General features: G+C 48.6%; 2 protein-coding genes across 5 annotated transcripts in view; both read left to right on the forward strand.

Annotated features, from left to right (window-relative positions):
- The window catches only part of THRAP3 (thyroid hormone receptor associated protein 3), a 62,868-nt gene extending 60,157 nt beyond the window's left edge, over positions 1-2,711 (forward strand). For all 4 annotated transcript variants that reach the window (XR_003684603.2, XM_036025775.1, XM_028512075.2 and 1 more), the window contains one exon: positions 1,151-2,711. Coding sequence is in view for 3 of the 4 variants with exons in the window: in XM_036025775.1 (XP_035881668.1) it covers positions 1,151-1,372 (222 nt within the window). In the remaining variant the exon portion in view is untranslated. The remainder of the gene's footprint in view (positions 1-1,150) is intronic.
- Positions 2,712-3,542: 831 nt separating this feature from the next.
- Positions 3,543-19,283, forward strand: SH3D21 (SH3 domain containing 21). The gene is made up of 16 exons (XM_028513434.2): positions 3,543-3,853; positions 4,022-4,179; positions 4,275-4,338; positions 4,603-4,721; positions 4,961-5,051; positions 5,229-5,284; positions 5,389-5,434; positions 5,584-5,684; positions 5,803-5,889; positions 6,056-6,098; positions 17,469-17,562; positions 17,659-17,711; positions 17,837-17,931; positions 18,064-18,866; positions 18,965-19,028; positions 19,101-19,283. The coding sequence occupies exons 1-16, from the start codon at positions 3,850-3,852 to the stop codon at positions 19,164-19,166; spliced, it is 1,944 nt and encodes a 647-aa protein (XP_028369235.1). The 5' UTR covers positions 3,543-3,849; the 3' UTR covers positions 19,167-19,283.
- Positions 19,284-19,291: the final 8 nt, after the last annotated feature.

Genomic DNA, 19,291 nt, shown 5'->3' on the forward strand with positions numbered 1-19,291 from the left:
TCACCTACAAGAAAGGCTGGCATGGGTCTGAGTTGTTGGCACAACTAGGAGACAGGCTGTTGTGTAGAGGACTCTGCAAAGCCACCTCCGCTTTTCTAGGGCTGCTGGGAGCTACTTTGAGACTTCCTCAAGTCTGCATTTAGGGAAAGGTAGGCTGGGCCCAGAACAGGTACTGGGGTGGGACTGCTAGAGAGGGAAGAGTTAAAGGCCACACAGCCCTTTTCCTGCCCTTATTGGCCACCTGAAGAGCATCACCGACCTGACGCATTTAGCCTGCCCTGGCCCTTTCACCCCAGCAGCCTAGTCCTACTTGTGTGGGTGGGTGGTTTGGACTCTATGAAGCCATGGGGCTCATGAGGTAGCAGTGACTTCTAGATTTCAAAGTTTCTTCTCACTTATTCTTTCATCAAATTCCTCCTCCTCTCTCATGAGACCATCAGATCAGGCAGGGATTGTTTGAGATGTAGGTTGAGTTTCCCTCCACTCTGCCACTGCCTCCTTGCATGAAACCAAAGATGGGAGGTACAAGATGGGAGGCTCGGTTCTGGTCCTGCCTTTGCCACTAAGTCGTCTGAAACCATAAGCAAGTCACCTGCTCTTGGTCTTGCTGTCCTTGTTTTTGGCTGGGGGTGGGGTGGGAAGAGCTGGAGTGGTAGTATTCTGAGTGTTGCTGCTTCTGTTAGCTGCCTGACAACGCAGGTCAGACACAGTTTCATGTTTTAGTGTGATGGGCTTTCTCAAACCCATCCCTTGAGAGATGGTGTGCTAAATAATACGGAGTTACTTTAAAGTTCCTAAGCGTGTTTCCTCATTTGCGTAGTGGAGGGTGATAATGATAGGGTAGATGTGAGGATTGAATGAGATAACGCACGTATAGGTCTTTAGTGCTCAGTGAAGATTTTATCATTGTCATCATTATTATAATGTCCAAGCTACAGCCTTAGCGTTCCTAAGGTGCCCGACTGAGTATTCTCTTGGATCTGAATCAGTAGCGTCTGTGGAGTGGGGAACAGGGAGGAGGACAGAAAAGGAGCAAAAGGTGGGTGGGGACATAGGTTAGTTTGAAAAGGTCACCTTTGAGTAAGTCCAGAGAAGAGGGTTCTGGCTACTCATGCACTCTGGCACTGATGGCAGCTTTCTTTCCTTTCAGCACGATGACCGGGAAGGCGAAGGCAGTGAGAAGTGGGTGAGCCGGGGCCGGGGCAGAGGAGCCTTTCCCCGGGGTCGGGGCAGGTTCATGTTCCGGAAGTCCAGCACCAGCCCCAAATGGGCCCACGACAAGTTCAGTGGGGAAGAAGGCGAGATTGAAGACGACGAAAGTGGAACAGAGAACCGAGAAGAGAAGGACAATTTACAGCCCACCACCGAGTAGGGGCCGCTCTGACAAGAGCCCCTGGCCAGGGGAGAGAGGCACTGGGAAGATGGCTGGTGAAGAGCTAAACAGAAGAGCCCCAAGAAGATTCTGAAAATCCCACCCCACCCCCCACCAGCCATGCAGAATCCTACTATAGCCGAAAGCATTCCTGGTGCAGTGTCCCACTGGACAGAGGCCGCTGACCCTGGAACCGGGGTCAGGCCCAGCTCTTGAACAGAACACAACGCGTTGGGCTTTAGCTGTGTCTCATTTGTTGTTGGTGTATGGGGTGGGGGCTGGGGTAGGGAGGGGAGAACGATACTTGGATTTTGGTTTGTTCCCTATTAGAAACCAGTTTTGTTCTTAATTTCATTTCATTTGGAGCTAAGAGGACTAATTTGATGATTTTCAATCTCTTCTCCCTTTCCCTGGTTTTTAAAGACCTTCTTTTTTTAGATATATGTAGTAATATTAGCAGAAAGATTTAATTTGGGCAATTTTGATTCTTAAAAGAGGAGACAAAGCATGTGAATAAACATTGAAATGTTCACCTCAGTTTGGGACCAAACTGCTTGGATCTTTGTAAAAACCGGTTTTGTATGTCGAGGAGGAGTTCAAGGCCTTTCTGACCACCTTGTGTCCCCTTTTCTGCACAGCCATGTGTCACATGGTATTGCTCCTGACCACACCCCATGTGCCCCTCCCCCCAGTGTTTTCTGATTTCTTCTGGGCCGAGCTTCCCATTCTCTACCAGCAGCACCAGTATCCCAACTTTCTAGTCCTGCTGATCTCTCAGCAACAGCGGTGGAAACTGGGTTGGCGGTTTCTGGTCTGTTTTCTAAGAAACTTATGAATTCTATTATCTTTACAAATATAAGATGAGAAAATAATTTTTTCAATATTTTTTATTAATCTTTTTATAAAATGAAAAGAAACTCCTATGATTGGTTAAGGAAGGTGGTTATGCCTGAGTGGTTTGTGGGGTTTTCTTTCTTTTTTTTTTTTTTTTTTTCTTTTCATTCTTTTTAACCTTAAGTTTTAAGTTGAAACATTCTCAGATGTTTGGGGGGAAAACATCCTCTTAAAATGGGTCCTTGTGCTTGCCTTCTGGGGAGGCGGTCCTGAGCAGGTGAATCATAGGCACTTATGCATATGGTATATGCGGACTGCACCCACCTCTTCCCCCCACCTTTGCCTCCTGGGTTGTTGTGCTTTTTCCTTACTTTGCTACATTTCTATAGTTAAGTTGGTTTTACTTGAATGACTCATGTTGAGGGGAAAAAATGCAAATACCCTTAAAGATTTGTTTCAACTCCTCCTGAAAATAAAAATAAATAAATGAAGTGGCAGATGTAAATGGACTCTGGTCATTGTCACCCTGAGAGTGTTGGGTGGGGGATGGATCTCTCTGGTAGCAGCTTCAGGGGACCTGGAAGATAAAATGCCTGCTGGGAGCTGGATCCAGACTTCTGCCCAGCCCCACCCTCACCGGTCCCCACACTCGTCCTGGGAGGAGCCTCAGTTGTCCCCCCGGTGGTTTATGAGTCCGCATTCCCATCCCAACGGTTTCACTCTATCGCGTACCTTGGACGTGCTGGAACCAGATTTCACTACCGTGTGTCATGAACAAGGACTTTGGCTTCAAAGGTGGTGGGGCAGGGGCCAAGGGGTGTGGTAACAAGGCTCAGACTTACGTGCTTTCCTCAGAGCAGGAAGATGATCTGAAAGTCAGACTAGCCCTCATGGGCAGGGCACCAGGTGAGCCCTAACCTTCAGCACTTTCTAGCTCTGGGCTGGCTGTAGCCAGGAGCACCGAAAACCAAAGTTCCTTTCTTACCGCCTTTCCCTTCCCCCCTTCCGCGGGACAATCCGAAGGTGATTTCTGAAACCAAACTGGAGCGTCTTTGCCCTCTTATTCCTCTTCCGTAAATGGGTGCCAGCAAGGATTGCACACCTCCCAGAGAAAGCAGAGTACACCAGAAGTAGGTTTGTGCGCAGTGGAGCAAACACCTCATTCCACCCAGCTCCCGACTTGGAGCTGTTCCTGCCTGCAGGGGGGCCCCACCCTGGTACGTGCCTCTTCCCACCTCTTCCCTGCAGCTAAACGCTTACCAACAGGAAGAGGATAGGCCGGGGAGGCTCTGCGGAAGGTGGGTGGGAGCCTGAGGGCTAAGATTGGGAGGAGGGGTGGCAGCTAGACTGGAAATTTAGGTGACTAGGCCGGCGAGAGCCGGTGAGGGAGCTGTGACCTCAGCACTGTCTGGGGACCCTGGAGTTCTCACCCCTAGGTTGGGGGCCGAACCTGCTGAGCCGGGCCGCCCCCTCTCCCACACCCACTCTCAGCACCTGGAGCGAAGACCTGTCCTATCCGCTGGTGTCTCCGCCTCCTTTGCTTCAACCCCGCAGTTAGTCCCAGCCTACCCAGGCCCAGTACTCGGCTGCCCGCGTGTTCGCACTATCCTCCCTGCCCGGCTCTGGAGGGCGTCCCGGAAACTATGGGTATGTGCGGAGGGTTTAGGGTGGCTCCCCTACACACCGTGTGGAAATGGCAACCAAAGCCTACACTACCACCCCGCTCTCCCGCTGTCCTCAACATGGATTTCGGGACTTGTGCCACGGCCAGGCGGCCCTTGGCTGGGCCCTTCTGAGCTGCGCTTCCGCCCGCAGAGGTGCTGGTCCTGGCAGGATACCGCGCGCAGAAGGAGGGCGAACTGAGTCTGGCGCTGGGGGATGTGGTCCGACAGGTGTGCAAGGGACCCGCAAGGGGATGGCTGCGCGGAGAGCTGGGGGGCCATTGTGGCCTCTTCCCCGAGCGCCTGGTGCAGGTGAGGTCGGACGGGTGTTGGCTTGGAGGCGCGGTCGGGTCTCAGCCCTCACCCTGGGGACCTGAGAGCCCCTTTCCCCTGGCCCTCATTTCCAGGAGATTCCGGAGACTTTGCGTGGTGCGGGAGAGGCGCCTAAGCCACGCTTTCCGCGCACTCACGGTGAGAGGCCCAAGGGTGGGCGGGAGTATGAAGCCAGCTACGTCCTGCCACCCCCAACTCTCGGGGACTGGCGCCTCTGTGGGCGGAGCTGCTCAGCTGCTCTGAGGTCTGTGACTGTTTCTCAAACGCAATACTCCGCCCTGGGCGGGGCCTGGAGGTACTGAGCCGGGCACTCTGAGCCCGGACCCCCCCCCCCCCCCCCCCCCCCCGCAGCTCAGCGGACTGGCGCCCGGCTTGAGTGATCTCGTTCACGTCCCATTCAAGGTCGCCCTGCCAAATCTTGGAGCCCCCAGAGATGGTGCAAAGTGAACTTCAGCTACAGCCCAGAGCAGGCGGATGAGCTGAAGCTGCAAGCTGGGGAGATAGTGGAAGTGATAAAGGAGGTAGGGGAAGAGGTGATGAGAAGATTTGGGGGAGATGATGGGGCGCGTCTCCGGGTGAGGGGAGATGGCTGAAGTGAGGGTGGGGGCGTTGGGAGTGGTGAGGGACGCAGACATGGGAAACTGAGGCAGCAGGGATGGAGGTGGTCATCGGGCAGAATCGGGGCAGAACCAAAAGTGCACGATTTCTAGAGAGACCTTTAGGCAGAATGAGATGCCCGTGTGTCCAACCCCCTCCGCAGATTGAGGACGGCTGGTGGCTGGGAAAGAAGAACGGGCAGCTGGGAGCCTTCCCATCCAACTTTGTGGAGTTGCTGGACAGTGGGCCCCCAAGTGAGACCTGGACCCTGTGACCCCGTGAGACCCTGTGACCAGACTCTGCAATCTCCAATGACCCTCCCAGTGGCGTGAGCCTGTGATCCACACATCCTGACCCTTTGTCCCCTTTGACCTCTTCTATGATCTAAGCTGTGAATTAGCAACCCTGCCAACCTCCCTTTCCCTCACCAGGCCTTGAAAACCCAGACATGCCTTCAATCAGTCCTGATTCCCAGCGGCCTCCCAAGGTAAATTGGGTGGAATGGGCACAGAGGTGGTACATTCCTCATGGGGCTTGGGGGGTGGGGAGTGGTGTGGAGGCTCAGCTTGTTCCTCTCCTTGCCCTCACTAGCTGGGCAGCCTGACCTATGACAGCCCTCCAGACTACCTGCGGACAGGTGAGCACCCAGCCGAATTATCCCTTGGATAGCCCTTCCCAAAGCCACGTTGACTTCAGGGAGTGGGGACCCAGCTAGGCTGATGGAGGAGGGAGCTGCAGACTGATCTGGGGAGGGGAGTTGGCTCCAGAGGACTGACCTCTCCTCAGTCTGCCACCCTGAGACCTACAGAGTCCTGTTTGACTACCAGCCGGAGGCCCCAGATGAGTTGGCACTGCGGAGGGGCGAAGAAGTGAAAGTGCTGAGGAAGGTACGGAAGGCACAGGCAGGGGAGGGTGCAGGGAAGGGCATGTTGAGAAGGGGTGGCACCTGGGGAGGAAGGAGCTTGGGGACCTGGCTCACCTCCCCACAGCATCTTTCTCTCTCAGACCACAGAGGATAAGGGCTGGTGGGAAGGAGAGTCCCAAGGCAGAAGAGGCGTTTTCCCAGACAACTTTGTGCTCCCACCACCCCCAGTGAGTATGGAGCCAGACACTCAGGTGGGGTGGGGGGACAGGCTACTCTGGACAGAGTTGGGGCCATAGTGCTCACTGGACACAGCTGGAGGGCCACCCCTAAATGAGGGTGAACCTAGAAATGTGGGGGCTTCTGTTCATATTCTGATACTTCTTGTTTGCACAGACCAAGAAGCTGATCCCACGAAGAGTGGCATCCCGAGAATCAGGTGGGTGCCCAGGAAGCCCAGGATTGGGGTGAGGGGCTGTCCCAGAGGCCCATCAGTTGCCTGTAAACACCCACAGCTCCCCAGTGGTCCAATACACCCACTGAGGAGCTATGTCCTGGTGGTCTGTTAGGGATGTATGTGGGTCAGTATTTGTGTGTGTCGATATGTTCATGTTTCTCTGTATGTCTTGAGAATGCAGCTGTCAGCATGTTTATATTTGTTTCATTTTTTCCTGAGAGAATGTATGGGCTGATGTGTTTTCGTCTACGAGACTGCGTGTATGTTCACCTGTCTTTTAAGTGTATATATGAATAACTTTGTATATGTGTCTGTGGATATGTGTGTCTTTTAATTTACCTTTTCTTTAAAAAGATTTTATTTATTTTTAGAGAGAGGGAAAGGGAGAGAGAAAGAGAGGGAGAGAAACATCAATGTGTGGTTGCCTCTCATGTGCCCCTGCTGGGGGCCTGGCCCACAACCCAGGCATGTGCCCTGACTGGGAATCAAACTGGCAGCCCTTTGTTCCCCAGGCCCATGCTGAATCCACTGAACTACACCAGCCAGGGCTAATTTACCTTTTAATGTAATATTTCACACATATCAAGAATACATATGTGTGTATATATGTATGTGTGCAAATATATATATACATATCACATATACTATGTTTTAAAACTTCATGAAAACCTGTGGTGTGTCACTCCAACCCAAGAAGTAGAACATGCCATGAGTTTGTGCGCACGTTCCTCCTCATTCCCACTCTGCACCTTCCCCCCATACCAAGGGTAACCACTGAATTTTGTGTTTATAGTTCTCATGAGCTTTTAGGTTTACTTACATATGTATGTCCCTAAACAGTGTATCACTTAATTTATTTTTGCTTGTTTTTGAGCTTTATAAAAATGGTATATGTTTATAGTGTCTGCGATTTACTGTTTCCAATCAGCATTATATTTCTAAGATTCATCCATGTTGTGCATAGATGCAGTTCATTTTTCTCTGCTGTATAATACTCCTAGGGAATCGCTTCGGTTTATGTATCTGGTCTCCTCCTAACCTTGGACATTTGTAGTGTTTCTAGTTTTTACTATTGCAAATAGTGCTGCTGTGAATACTCATGTGCCTGTCTTCTGGTATGTAGGTATAATTGCTTCTCTAGGATATAATTCTAGGAGTAGCAATGCTAAATTATAGAGTATGTGAATGTTCAACTTTTATTAAAGTCAGATTATTTTCCAAAGTGATTTTATACTTCAATGCTTCACCATCTGTGTATAAGAGATCTTTATCATCTAAACCCTCTTCAACACTTGGAATTATTAGATTTCATTATTTTTGTGAACCTAATAGGTACAAAATACCATTTCATTGTGGACTTAATTTGCATTTCCCTAGTTAGTAATTCTTCGTTGGAGTTCTTTATATATTCTGAATATCAATCCTTTTTTATAAAGTATTTTTTATTATTTTTAAAAAGATTTTATTTATTTTTAGAGAGAGGGGAAGGAAAGGAGAAAGAGAGGGAGAGAAACTCCAATGGTTGCCTCTTGTGCGCCCCCTACTGGAGACCTGGCCCGCAACCCAGGCATGTGCCCCGACTGGGAATTGAACCTGTGACCTTTTAGTTTCCAAGCTGGCGCTCAGTCTACTGAGCCATACTAGCCAGGGCTGAATATCAATCCTTCATGGGTTATACATGTTAAAGTGCTGCTTTTTATTTTTAAGTGCTTTTATCCATGTAGCATTGATTTTAAAGGGTGATCCAATTACTCCTTTTTTCAAATGGATAGTCAGTTGTGCCAGCATCATGTATTGTATTCTGCATGTGGGTTTTACACAACTTTTTTATAAGATTTATTCCTAGATACCTCAGAGTTTTTATTCTGTCTCTTAAAAAATTAGATATCCTTCTGTTTATTATAGGCATATAGAAGTGAATTGATTTTTGTATATTGATCTTAAAGCTGGCCATTGTGGTAACTGTTTATTTTAATTTATCTATAGATTTTTTTATCCTCCCCTGAGGACATGCTTATTAATTTTAGAGGGGAAGGAAGGGATAGAGAGAGGGAGAGAGACATCTGTGTGAGAGAGAAACATCGATCAGTTGCCTCTGGACCGAACCTATGACCCGTGCATGTGCCCTGACTGGGAATCGAACCAGCAACATTTCAATTCATAGGCCGCCACTAAATCCACTGAGCCACACCAGCCAGGGCTAAATTCTTAATACGTTTTGTATGAAGACAGTCATGTCATCTATGAGTAATAATAATTTTGTTCTACCTTTTCTGTCCCTTATGCCTTCTTTTTTCACTATAGGGGTTAGGATCTCAGTATAATATTGAATAGAAGTGGCGATGCTGAACATCATTACCATGTTTCTGATTTTAAATGAAATGCTTCTGTTGAAATATTTTTCTAGTTTTTCTTATAGGTTTCACATTTATTTTTACGGTCCTCATCTGATTATCAGTGTTTTACTGGCCCAGGAATGAGTTAAGGAGCATGGACTTTGTTTCTTAAACGTCTGGTACGTGTTGTATCAGATGGAAATCGTCTTTCCGGGAAAGCTGGGAAAGCTTGCCTGTTTTCTTTTTCTCCACCATGGGAAAAAATAGATTTAAATTTCTTTCATAGTTATAAACAAATCTAGTTGAAATTCTGTCCTTTCCTTTTTCTTAAAACAACAGAAATTGAATCTCTCACATTTTTGGAGGCTAGAAATTTGAAATCAGGATGTTGGCTGGGCCACGTCTTCTGTGAAGGCTCTGGGGAAGCATCGTTTCCGGGTCTCTGCTGGGCGTCTGGTAGCTGGTGCTAGCAACCTGGCCTTGTAGATGCATCACTGCATTCTCTGTCTTTACACGGCCTTGCGCCCTGTGTGTGTGTCCAAACTTCTTTCTTCTAATGACATCAGTCATTGGTTTCAGGCCCACCCTACTCCATTGTGACCTCATCTCAACTTGATTACATCTGCAAAGGCCCGTGTAGAAGTGCTCTCCAAATGGCTTCACTGCAGAATTAAGGGGGAAAGAAGTCTCTCGCTTAAGAGACTTGCACAGACCACGTTCTGTCTCCTGGCCTCTAGTTAACAACGGCTGGCCAAAAATCTGGCTACAGTTCTTGAATAAGTTATCTGTGCAGAGTTGTTCATAATCTCATTATCTTTTAAGTCTCATTTGTATCTGCAGTTACAGGTTCTTTCATTTCTAAGAATGTTTTTTTCCCTGTTTTTTTGTTCAGTCTCATCAGAGTTGTTAACATAATCAAGTACTTAATTTTTTTTTCCTATCATAGCTTTGTTATTGTGGTTTAAAAATATAAGACTTACCTTCTTAATCGTTTTTAAACATATATTTTTTTAAGTTTAAGTAATTTATTATTTATTTATTTTTAAAGAGAGGGGAAGGGAGAGAGGGAGAGAAATATCAATGTGTGGTTGCCTCTCACATGCCCCCTGCTGGGGACCTGGCCTGCAACCCAGCCATGTGCCTTGACTGGGAATTGAACTGGCAACCCTCTGGTCCACAGGCTGGCACTCAAGCCACTGAGCAGCACCAGCCAGGCCTAAACATACTTTTAAAGATTTTATTTATTTAGCATATTTTTAAAGGATTTTTAAAATTTCTTTTTAGAGAGATGGGAAGGGAGGGAGAATGAGAGAGAAAAAATTGATTGGTTGCCTGTCCCACTGCCTGCAACCCAGGCCTATGCCTTGACCAGGAATCAAACCAGCCACCTTGTGGCTTGCAGGCTGGCACTCAATCCATTGAGCCACACTAACTGGGGCCCAAATCATTTCTAAGTGTAAAGTTGTGTTAACTATATGCACATCATTATTCAACAAACATCTCTAGAAAGTACCATTATTCTTTTTACTCTAGTCTTTTACTATTTAGTGATAAATTGGTGAGTTTGGACTACATTAATCATAGTTATATTTAACTTTACAATCTAAAGTCTTAAACTTCCTCCTGAATAAAATCTCCCAAATATTATTGTTGAATTGTTTATTTCTCGTTTCAGTTCTATCAGCGTTTGCTTCATGCACTAATCTTTTTTAATCTATTTTATTGATTATGCTATTACAGTTGTCCCATTTTTCCCCCTTCACTCCCCTCCACCCTGCACACTCCCTCCCACCCACATTCCCCCCTTTTAGTTCATGTCCATGGGTCACACATATAAGTTCTTTGGCTTCTACATTTCCCATACTATTCTTACCCTCCCCCTGTCTATTTTCTACCTACCATCTATGCTACTTATTCTCTGTACCTTTTCCCCCTCCCTCTTCCTCCCACTTCCCTGTTGCTAACCCTCCATGTGATCTCCATTTCTGTGGTTCTGTTCCTGTTCTAGTTGTTTGCTTAGTTCATTTTTGTTTTTGTTTTAGGTTCAGTTGTTAAAAACTGAGTTTGCTGCCATTTTACTGTACAAGTTTTTTTTAATCTTCTTTTTCTTAGATAAATCCCTTTAACATTTCATATAAAAAGGGCTTGGTGATGATGAACTCCTTTAATTTGACCTTATCTGGGAAGCACTCTATCTGCCCTTCCATTCTAAATGAAAGCGTTGCTGGATAGAGCAATCTTGGATGTAGGTAATGGCCTTTCATGACTTGGAATACTTCTTTCCAGCCCCTTCTTACCTGCAAGGTCTCTTTTGAGAAATCAGCTGACAGTCTTATGGGAACTCCTTTGTAGGTAACTGTCTCCTTATTTCTTGCTGCTTCTAGGATTCTCTCACTTTTAATTTTGGCTAATGTAATTATGTTGTGCCTTGGTGTGTACATCCTTCAGTCCAACTTCTTTGGGACTCTCTCTCTCTGAGCTTCCTGGACTTCTTGGGAGTCTATTTCCTTTGCCAGATTGGACAAGTTCTCCTTTATTATTTGTTCAAATAACTTTTCCACTTGTTGCTCTTCCTCTTTTCTTTCTGGTACCCCTATAATTTGGATGTTGGAACGTTTAAAGATGTCCTTGACGTTCCTAAGCCTCTCATCATTTTTTTGAATTCTTGTGTCTTCATTCTTTTCTGATTGGATGTTTCTTTCTTCCTTCTGGTCCACACCGCTGATTTGAATCCCAGTTTCCTTCCCATCACTGTTGGTTCCCTGTGCGTTTTCCTTTATTTCACTTAGTATAGTCTTCATTTTTTCATCTAATTTGCGACCAAATTCAACCAATTCTGTGAGCATCCTGATCACCAGTGCTTTGAACTGTGCATCTGATAGGTTGGCTATCTCTTCATCGCTTAGTTGTATTTGTTCTGGAGCTTTGACCTGTTCTTTCATTTGTGCCTTTTTTTTTTTTTTTGGTCTCACATGCCTGTTATGTAGTGAGGGGTGGAGCCTTAGGTATTCACCCAGGTGGGGCAACTCAGTCGCTGGGTTTTGACGCTGTACATGGGGAAGGGGTCTGAGAGGGAACAATGGCTCTTGTTCTGCTCTCTGCCAGATTTCAGTCACTCCCCCTGATTCCCACAAGCAAATTGGGCCCTTCTGGTGCTGATTCCTGGGTGGGTGGGTTTGTGTGCGTCCTGAGATCCTGTGGGTCTCTCCAACAACTTCTCCTGTGAGGCTGGGAGTTTCTCCAACTGCCGCCTCAACCCGCACAGGTGTTTTCAATCAGTGTTTTGAAGCTTTATTTTCCTGCCCTGGGACCCTGGGTTGTGCAGTTGTCCTGCTCCCAGTTTCACCTGGTTTATCTGCACACGAATGGGGGACCAACCAGGACCACCCGGTCCGCCAGCTGCCGCCTTGCCATGAGTCCTCTCTGCCTGGCTGCCCGTCTCCGCCCCTCCTACTGGTCTGGATGGATATTTCTTCTTTAACTCGTTGGTTGTCGGACTTCCATGCAGTTCAGTTTTCTGTCAGTTCTGTTTTTTTGTTTGTTTGTTTGTTTTTAAATTGTTGTTGTCCTTCTTTTGGTTGTGTGAGGAGGCACAGTGTGTCTACCTACGCCTCCATCTTGGCTGGAAGTCCATGCACTAGTTTGAGGCTTTGTCGTTGGGGCATACACCTGTACATTTGCAGTTGTTATCTCCACCTGTTTGTCATCGTGACTTCTTCCTCTTTGTCTCTAGTAATTTTTCTTAAAGTTTGTTTCTTCTGATAGTAATATATGGTTGCTGTTCTGGTTACTATTTGTGTGGTATCTTTTTCCAACTTTTTTTTAACAGATTATTTATAGAGAGAGAGGAGAAGGGAGGGAGAAAGGGAAACATCGATGTGAGAGAGAAACATCGATCCATCTGTTGCCTCTTGTACTTACCCGACTGGTGACCGAATTTGTAACCCTGATATGCGCCCCGACCGGAAATCAAACCAGCGACCTTTCAGTCTGTGGACTCTGCCCAGGCAGCTGCGCCCCACCAGTCAGGGCTCCTTTCCCAAGCCCCCACTGTCCACCCGTTCGTGTTTTGGAATCTCTCGTGCAGAGTGTGTAGTTGGATCTTGCTTCTTTTATTTAGTCTGACAACTTCTGCCTTTTAATTGGGGTGTTTAGACCAGAGATTAGCAAATTGTGGTTCGTGGGCCAAATCTGCCCTGCTACCCTTTCTTTAAAAACAAAAACAAACAAACAAAAAAACCCCCAGCTTTGTTGAGTTAAAATTCACAAACCACACAATTCACTCACTTAAAATATACAACTGAGGTGTGGTTAGTATATTTATAAACCTGCCCAACACCACCACAATTTTAGAACATGTTCACCATTCCCAAAAGAAACCTCTCACTCTTTAGCTGTCACTCCACCGGCCTCCTCCTCCCTCTGACCAGCCGGAGACAACCACTGATCTGCTTCGTCTCTTGCATCTAATATGCTCGATATCTTACGGTGTAGCTTTGCCTCTGCCTGTCTTTTTAAATGGGTTCTTTCACCTCACATATTTTTAAAGTTCATTAATTTTGTCTATGTGTTATATTTTATTCCTTTTTATTGCCCGGTAATATTCCATTGTGTAAATGAGTGTATCATTTCATCCATTCATGAGCTGAGGGACATGTGAGTTTTTTCTACTTCCGGCCATGAGCGTTCCCGTGCAAGTTTTTATACGGATGTTTCCATTTCTCTGGGGTATATGGTTAGGAAGGGAATTGCTGGGTGACATGACAGCTTTCTGTTTACCTTTGGGAAGAACTGCCAGACTGTTTTCCAAAGTGGTTGTACCAAGTTATATTTCCACCAGCAGTGAATGAGGGTTCGTTTCTCCGCATTTACACCAGTACTTGTTATTCTTTCTTTTTTATTATAATTGTCCGAGTGGATATGAAGTGGCATCTCACTGTGATTTTGCTTTGGATTTTTCTGATGGCTAATGGTGTTCGGCAGCTTTTATATGTTTGCTAGCTATTTGTATATCCTTTGGAGATATAGTTATTTGGGTCCCTTGCCCATTTTTTAATTGGATTATTTGTCTTTTTATTGTTCAGTTGTAGGCATTCTTTATATATTCTAGATATAAGTCCCTTATCAGATATACGATTTGTAAATAATTCTTTTCCATTCTTTTTTTTATTTACTTATTTTTAGAGATAGGGGAAGGGAGGGAGAAAGACAGGGAGAGAAACATCGATCTGTAAGAGATATATCAATCAGTCGCCTCTTGCATGCCACCAGCTGGGGGGAACCCGGCTGCAACCCAGGCATGTGCCCTGACTGGGAATTGAACTGGCAACCTTTTGCTTCTCAGGCTGGCACTCAGTCCACTGAGCCACACCAGCCAGGGCATTGTTTTTCATTCTTTGCGTTGTCTTTTTACCACTTTTTTATTAGTTTACTTTCTGTAGATGCCACATATAAATGAAATCATGGTATTTGTTTTTTTAAAAAGATTTTATGTATTTATTTTTAGAAAGGGAAGGGAGGGAGAAAAAGAGAGAGAGAGAGAAACATCAATGTGCGGTTGCTGGGGGTCATGGTCTGCAACCCAGGCATGTACCCTGACTGGGAATCGAACCTGCGACACTCTGATTTGCAACCCGGGCTCAATCCACTGAGCTATGCCAGCCAGGGGCGGTATTTGTCTTTATGACTGACTCATTTCAACGTTTTACCTTTTTGATGGTGTCCCTTGATGTACCAAAGTTTTGAATTTTGATGAAGTCCCATTTATCTAATTTTTCTTTGGTTGCTTGTGCTTTTGGTATCAGACCTATGAAATCAAGGCCAAATCTAAGGTTGCACCCCAAAGTGATTGAGTTCCCTTCAACCACAAGGGTGAATCGCTGATCCTCGACCTGCCCCACGCTCAGAAAGCCGGTGGGGGGAAGAGTCAGTGGGGGAGGCAGGTAGGCAGGAACACCACGAGCATACATGCTGCTCAGGTGATTTTGTGCCCTTGGTCAGTTTCCAGAGCACTGAAGCAGTTGCTTTGTCATTTTTGTCCAGCTTTAAAGTTTCTGTGTGGGGTGCAGATCTGTCTACCACCTCACTTAGCCGTAGTCAGAGCCCTGCTTCTGTTACCCATTCCTTTAAACATTGCTTTCAGTTTTTCACACCTTGTTTCACTATACTTTTATTTTATTTTTAAAAAGATTTTATTGCCCTGGCTGGCGTAGCTCAGTGGATTGAGCGCGGGCTGGGAACCAAAGTGTCCCAGGTTCGATTCCCAGCCAGGGTACATTCCTGGGTTGCAGGCCATAACCCCCAGCAACCACACATTGATGTTTCTCTCTCTCTCTCTCTCTCTCTCTCTCTGTCTCTCTCTCTCCCCCCTTCCCTCTCTAAAAAAATAAATAAATAAAATCTTAAAAAAAAAAAAAGAAAATATGACCTTGTTGACACCTAAGGTCCTCAAAAAAAAAAAAAAAAAAGATTTTATTTATTTATTTTTGAAGAAAAGGGAAAGGAGGCAGAGAAACATGATGTGTGAGAGAAACAGCAACTGGTTGCCTCTCTCACGCCCCCAAATGGGGACTTGGCCTATGAACCAGGCCTGTGCCCTGACTGGGAATCGAACCAATGACCTCTTGGTCCACAAGCCAGTGCTCAACCACTGAGCCACACCAGCCAGGGCTACTATACTTTTAGATTACTAATTCTCTCTCACACTTTTTGGCTACATTTAATCTGCTGTTTAACCTATACATTGCATTTTATTTCAAGAGTGCTACTTTCCAGTAGTTTGGCTTTCTTCCTTTTTTTTGTTTTTTCCCTTCACATATTTCTTCAGAGGGTTTACCCAGAGCGGTGCTGTCTTCTCTCCCTGACAGTTTCAGTGTCTCTGCCCGCTGTGTCTGCTGACTGCTGCTCTCAGGGGCCTGTCTCTCGTGTGTTTTATGGCCTTTATGTGTGAGCCCATGGCTCGATCTCTGTCTGTGGGGGCCGTGCATGCCTTAGCAGGGGAAGACTTCTTCTAGAGAGGGCCGACTTCTACTTCCGGCCGCTGGCCCCAGGCTCGGGAATCCTGGTAGCGCTGCCTTCTCACTGCCACTCTGGCCCCAGTTTCCCCCTTTCTGTGGCCCTTCACCACCTCTTTTACTTCCAACAGCCCCCCAGATTGTATCCTAAGCAGGACACAATTGCTGTCCAGTGTGAGAGCCCCACCGGTCACCTCATCAGTCATACTACCAGAAGTAGAAGCGAAAGTTAACGTTTTTAACGGAAGGAGACTTGACTTGGGGTGGTGAAGACACAATACAATATATAGATGTTGTATTATAGAGTTGTACACCTGAAACCTATATAAGTTTGTTAACCAATGTCACCCAATAAGTTCAACTAAAAACCATTTGAACGCACTTGGACTATATACCAAACACTCTGTTAAGCCCCTCATGTGGGTTAAGCCCCTCGAACTTCACAGAAGCCCTGTAAGGCGTGTACTGTTGTCACCCATGTGTCATGGGTGAGGACACCGGGCCACAGAGAGGTCAAGCTACCTACCCAAGTTTTCACATGACTGCTCCGTCACTGAGCAAGAACGCAAAGGCTGGTGTCCGTCAGAGGACCCGTGTATGTTCTGGCCCACTGTGGCGTGGCGTGGCGTCGGGGATCTGTGCACGTACCTGTGTGATGATGCGCGTGTGAGTAAACTTCAGTGTGTGTGCATGTGCCAGAGTGGCTGTTTGTGTGTCCACGGACCTGACTATCCCTGTTTGTGACTGTCTTCAGGGATTCACTCTGATGTCATCTCAGTGTGGCCTCTACTAGCCACCCCATTTAAAATTATACTTATTCTGCCCTGGCTGGTGTGGCTCAGTTGGTTGAAGCATTGTGCCATGCACAGAAAGGTTGCAGGTTCGATTCCAGGTTAGGGCACATGCCTGGGTTGCTGGCTTGGTCTCTGGTTGGGGTGTGTACAAGGGGCAATTGATGTTTCTCTCCTACTCTCTCCCTCCCTTCCCCTCTCTCTAAAGTCAGTAAGCATGTCCTCAGGTGAGGCTATAAAAAGTTATACTTCATTCTCCCTCAAAAATACTTCATAACTCTCTGACACATCACACGTTTTACTTCTTTTTTTATGTCCGCTCCCCCAACAGAACACAAGTTCACTCAGGCTGCGGGGGGAGGGACACCCCCTAGGCAGGGTGAGTGCAGCCCAAGCCCCGGGCTGGAGGCTGTTGCGATAGTGCAGGTGCGGACGGGGGTGCCTTGATCTGGAGTGCGTAGTGGCGGAGGTGGTGACGAGGTGGTGACGAGGTGGATTAGGGTGTGTTATAAAGACAGCAGACGGGGCTCACTGGGTCAGACGTGTGCAGCATGGGGATAAAGAGGCCAAGGTCGCGTGAGCAAGTAGGCGAATGCGAGAGATGGGGAGCACTGGGAAAGGGACAGATGCGGGGGAAAGGAGGTTGGGAAGCAAGGGGGATGTTTTGGATATGCTGAGTGTGGGAAGCCAGTTAGCTCTCTGAGTGCAAATAATGAGAGGACAGTCCAGTATGAGTCTGGGGTTCAGGGAAGAGGATGGAGCTCAAAATGGAAGCATTGGCATTGTTGGCTTGTGGGTGATGACTGGACCCATGAGGCTGGGGGACGTCTCTTAGGGAGTGGATGAGATGGAGAGTCAAAGAAGTTTCCGGGAGGGTGGGGGGGAACTAGAAGGTGTTGCCCGTGGTCCGGGTCAGAGATGACGTCTGAACCCGTCAGGTACTGAGCAGGGGCAGGCCTCAGAAGAGCATGGAGGGAAAACCTGGTGGTTTTGGCACCATCCCCCCACAAAGACCGCCCTGATCACTTTTCAGGGTGCTCCCACAGTTCCCATCGCCCCTGCGGCCTGAGGGAGGTCAGCTTCTGCAGAGCGCCCGAGGCCCAGCGCTAATATGATTCCTCTCCAGTCCCTCGTCCCCGGGCACAGCACAGGGCAGGGCCAAGGGCTCTTGGGTGGTGAGAACAAATGTTGCGATCCCCTCTTCCCTCCCAGCTGCTCTTAAAGAACCAAAAAAGATGGTGCCCAAAACATCCCTCCCCACGGTCAAGAAGCTGATGACAGCCCACACTGGGCCCAGCAAAGCCAAGTAAGGAGCAGGGTGGGCTTGGGGGGAGGACGAGGGTGCAAAGGAAATGCCACTTCCTGCCCCACCCTGCCTGGGTCTGATGGGGATGTGCTGCAGGCCGTCTGGGATACCTGGTGGAGATGGACAGAAGCGCCCCTCCCGGGACTCCGGTAGGTCTGGCTTGCCTCAGTGGGCAGGCCAGTGGGGTGAGGGCTGGGGGACAAAGACGGGGGGGCGGTGGGGAGGCTCAGCGTCCTGCTAGGCCTGGGGGGCCCCTGATGGTCTGCTCTCACAGGCTCCAGTGGCAGCCTCCTCAGTGGGGGTTCGGGCCACCCTGGCAGAAAGCGATCCAGAACCCAGGCTTCCCGGCAACAACCTGCGGCCAGTCAGGTGAGAGGCCCTCGATGTGGAGGAGTGGGAGACGGCCCAGCAGAGGCTACTTCCCGGGGATGTGGGGTGTGAGGGTGAAGGATCCCAGGCCAAGGGGAGCCCTCAGCTGAGACCTTACCCCCACCACCACAGGAGGAAGAACGGAGGAATCGAGCAAAGGCCCCTCCTGCGAATAAAGCCCCTACTCTGGGCAAGACTCTCACCCCGCCAAAGACCCCGTCACTGGAGGAGGCCCCCAACCCAGAGGAAATGCTGACTCCAGATAAGACCCCCATCCCGGAGGAGACCCTGGCTCTAGAGGATAAGGCCCCCAGCCCAGATGGGGATGTTTCTGTGGGTGAGGCCCCTGCTCTAGGTGTCCTACCTGAAGATGAAGCCTCGGACCTAAAGATGGCCCCTTCCGGGGAAGAGGCCTCCACCCTAGAGAAGGCCTTGACCCCAGATCAGATGCTCTCAGGAGAGGCCTCCCCTGGGGACAGCGCTCAGCTCCATCCCTTCCCTCTGGAGCCAGCCCTGCCCAAGAGCGAGTCTCTCTTGGTCAGTGAGGCTCAGTCCCAAGAGGAGGTCCACGTGGCGGAGGAGCACCCCCTGAATGAGAGGGACAGCTCTGCACTCCAGTCGGAGGCCGAGCCAGGGTCCCTGTCTGCCCTGGAGGAGCCTCGCCCCCCAGAAGAGGCCGCCACCCTCCTGGAGGAGGTACCTGCGAAGGATGAGACTACAGCCAAAGAGGAGGCACCCCCTAAGGAGGCAGACCCAGCTCAAGAGAACCCACATCCTATCAAGCAGACTCCAGACCCTCAAGAGACTCTCAGCCTCCATTCACTCGTCCCGCAAAATCCCCCAAACAGCGAAAGTGACAGAAATGAAGTAATAAGGCTACAGAACGAGGTGGAGTCTTTAAGGAGTGCCCTGGAGCTGATGGGGGTGCAGCTGGAGTAAGTGGGGGAGCGCAAGGAGGAGGTTGGAAAGAAAAGGGCGGGAGCCGCTCAAAGCGAGCCCTGTCCACCCCTCCCCCTCGCTGTCTTGTCCACAGACAAAAGCTGACCAACCTCTGGGAGGAGTTGAAGAGTGAGAGGGAGAAGCGCCAGTTGCTAGAGGTGCGTGTGGTGCGAACCCCCTGCCTGGGAGGGCTGGTGGCCGGCTCTCCCCTGACGCCTTCTTCTCACTAGGTTCAGATGAAGCAGAGGACCCAGGAATCCCGGACCCCGAGCTCCAGCCATGCGCAGATGCACTGAGGGGGGTCCCGGGGAAAGACGACAGTGGGGGCCTGGAGGGGAGTCTGCTCCGGCCACCCACATCCTTGCGCAGGACTTTGGGAAACTCAAGAAAGTAAACTTTGCTGTCCACGCACACCCTGCCT

Source organism: Phyllostomus discolor, chromosome 5 (assembly GCF_004126475.2).
Source record: "Phyllostomus discolor isolate MPI-MPIP mPhyDis1 chromosome 5, mPhyDis1.pri.v3, whole genome shotgun sequence".
NCBI classification, from domain to species: Eukaryota; Metazoa; Chordata; class Mammalia; order Chiroptera; family Phyllostomidae; genus Phyllostomus; species Phyllostomus discolor.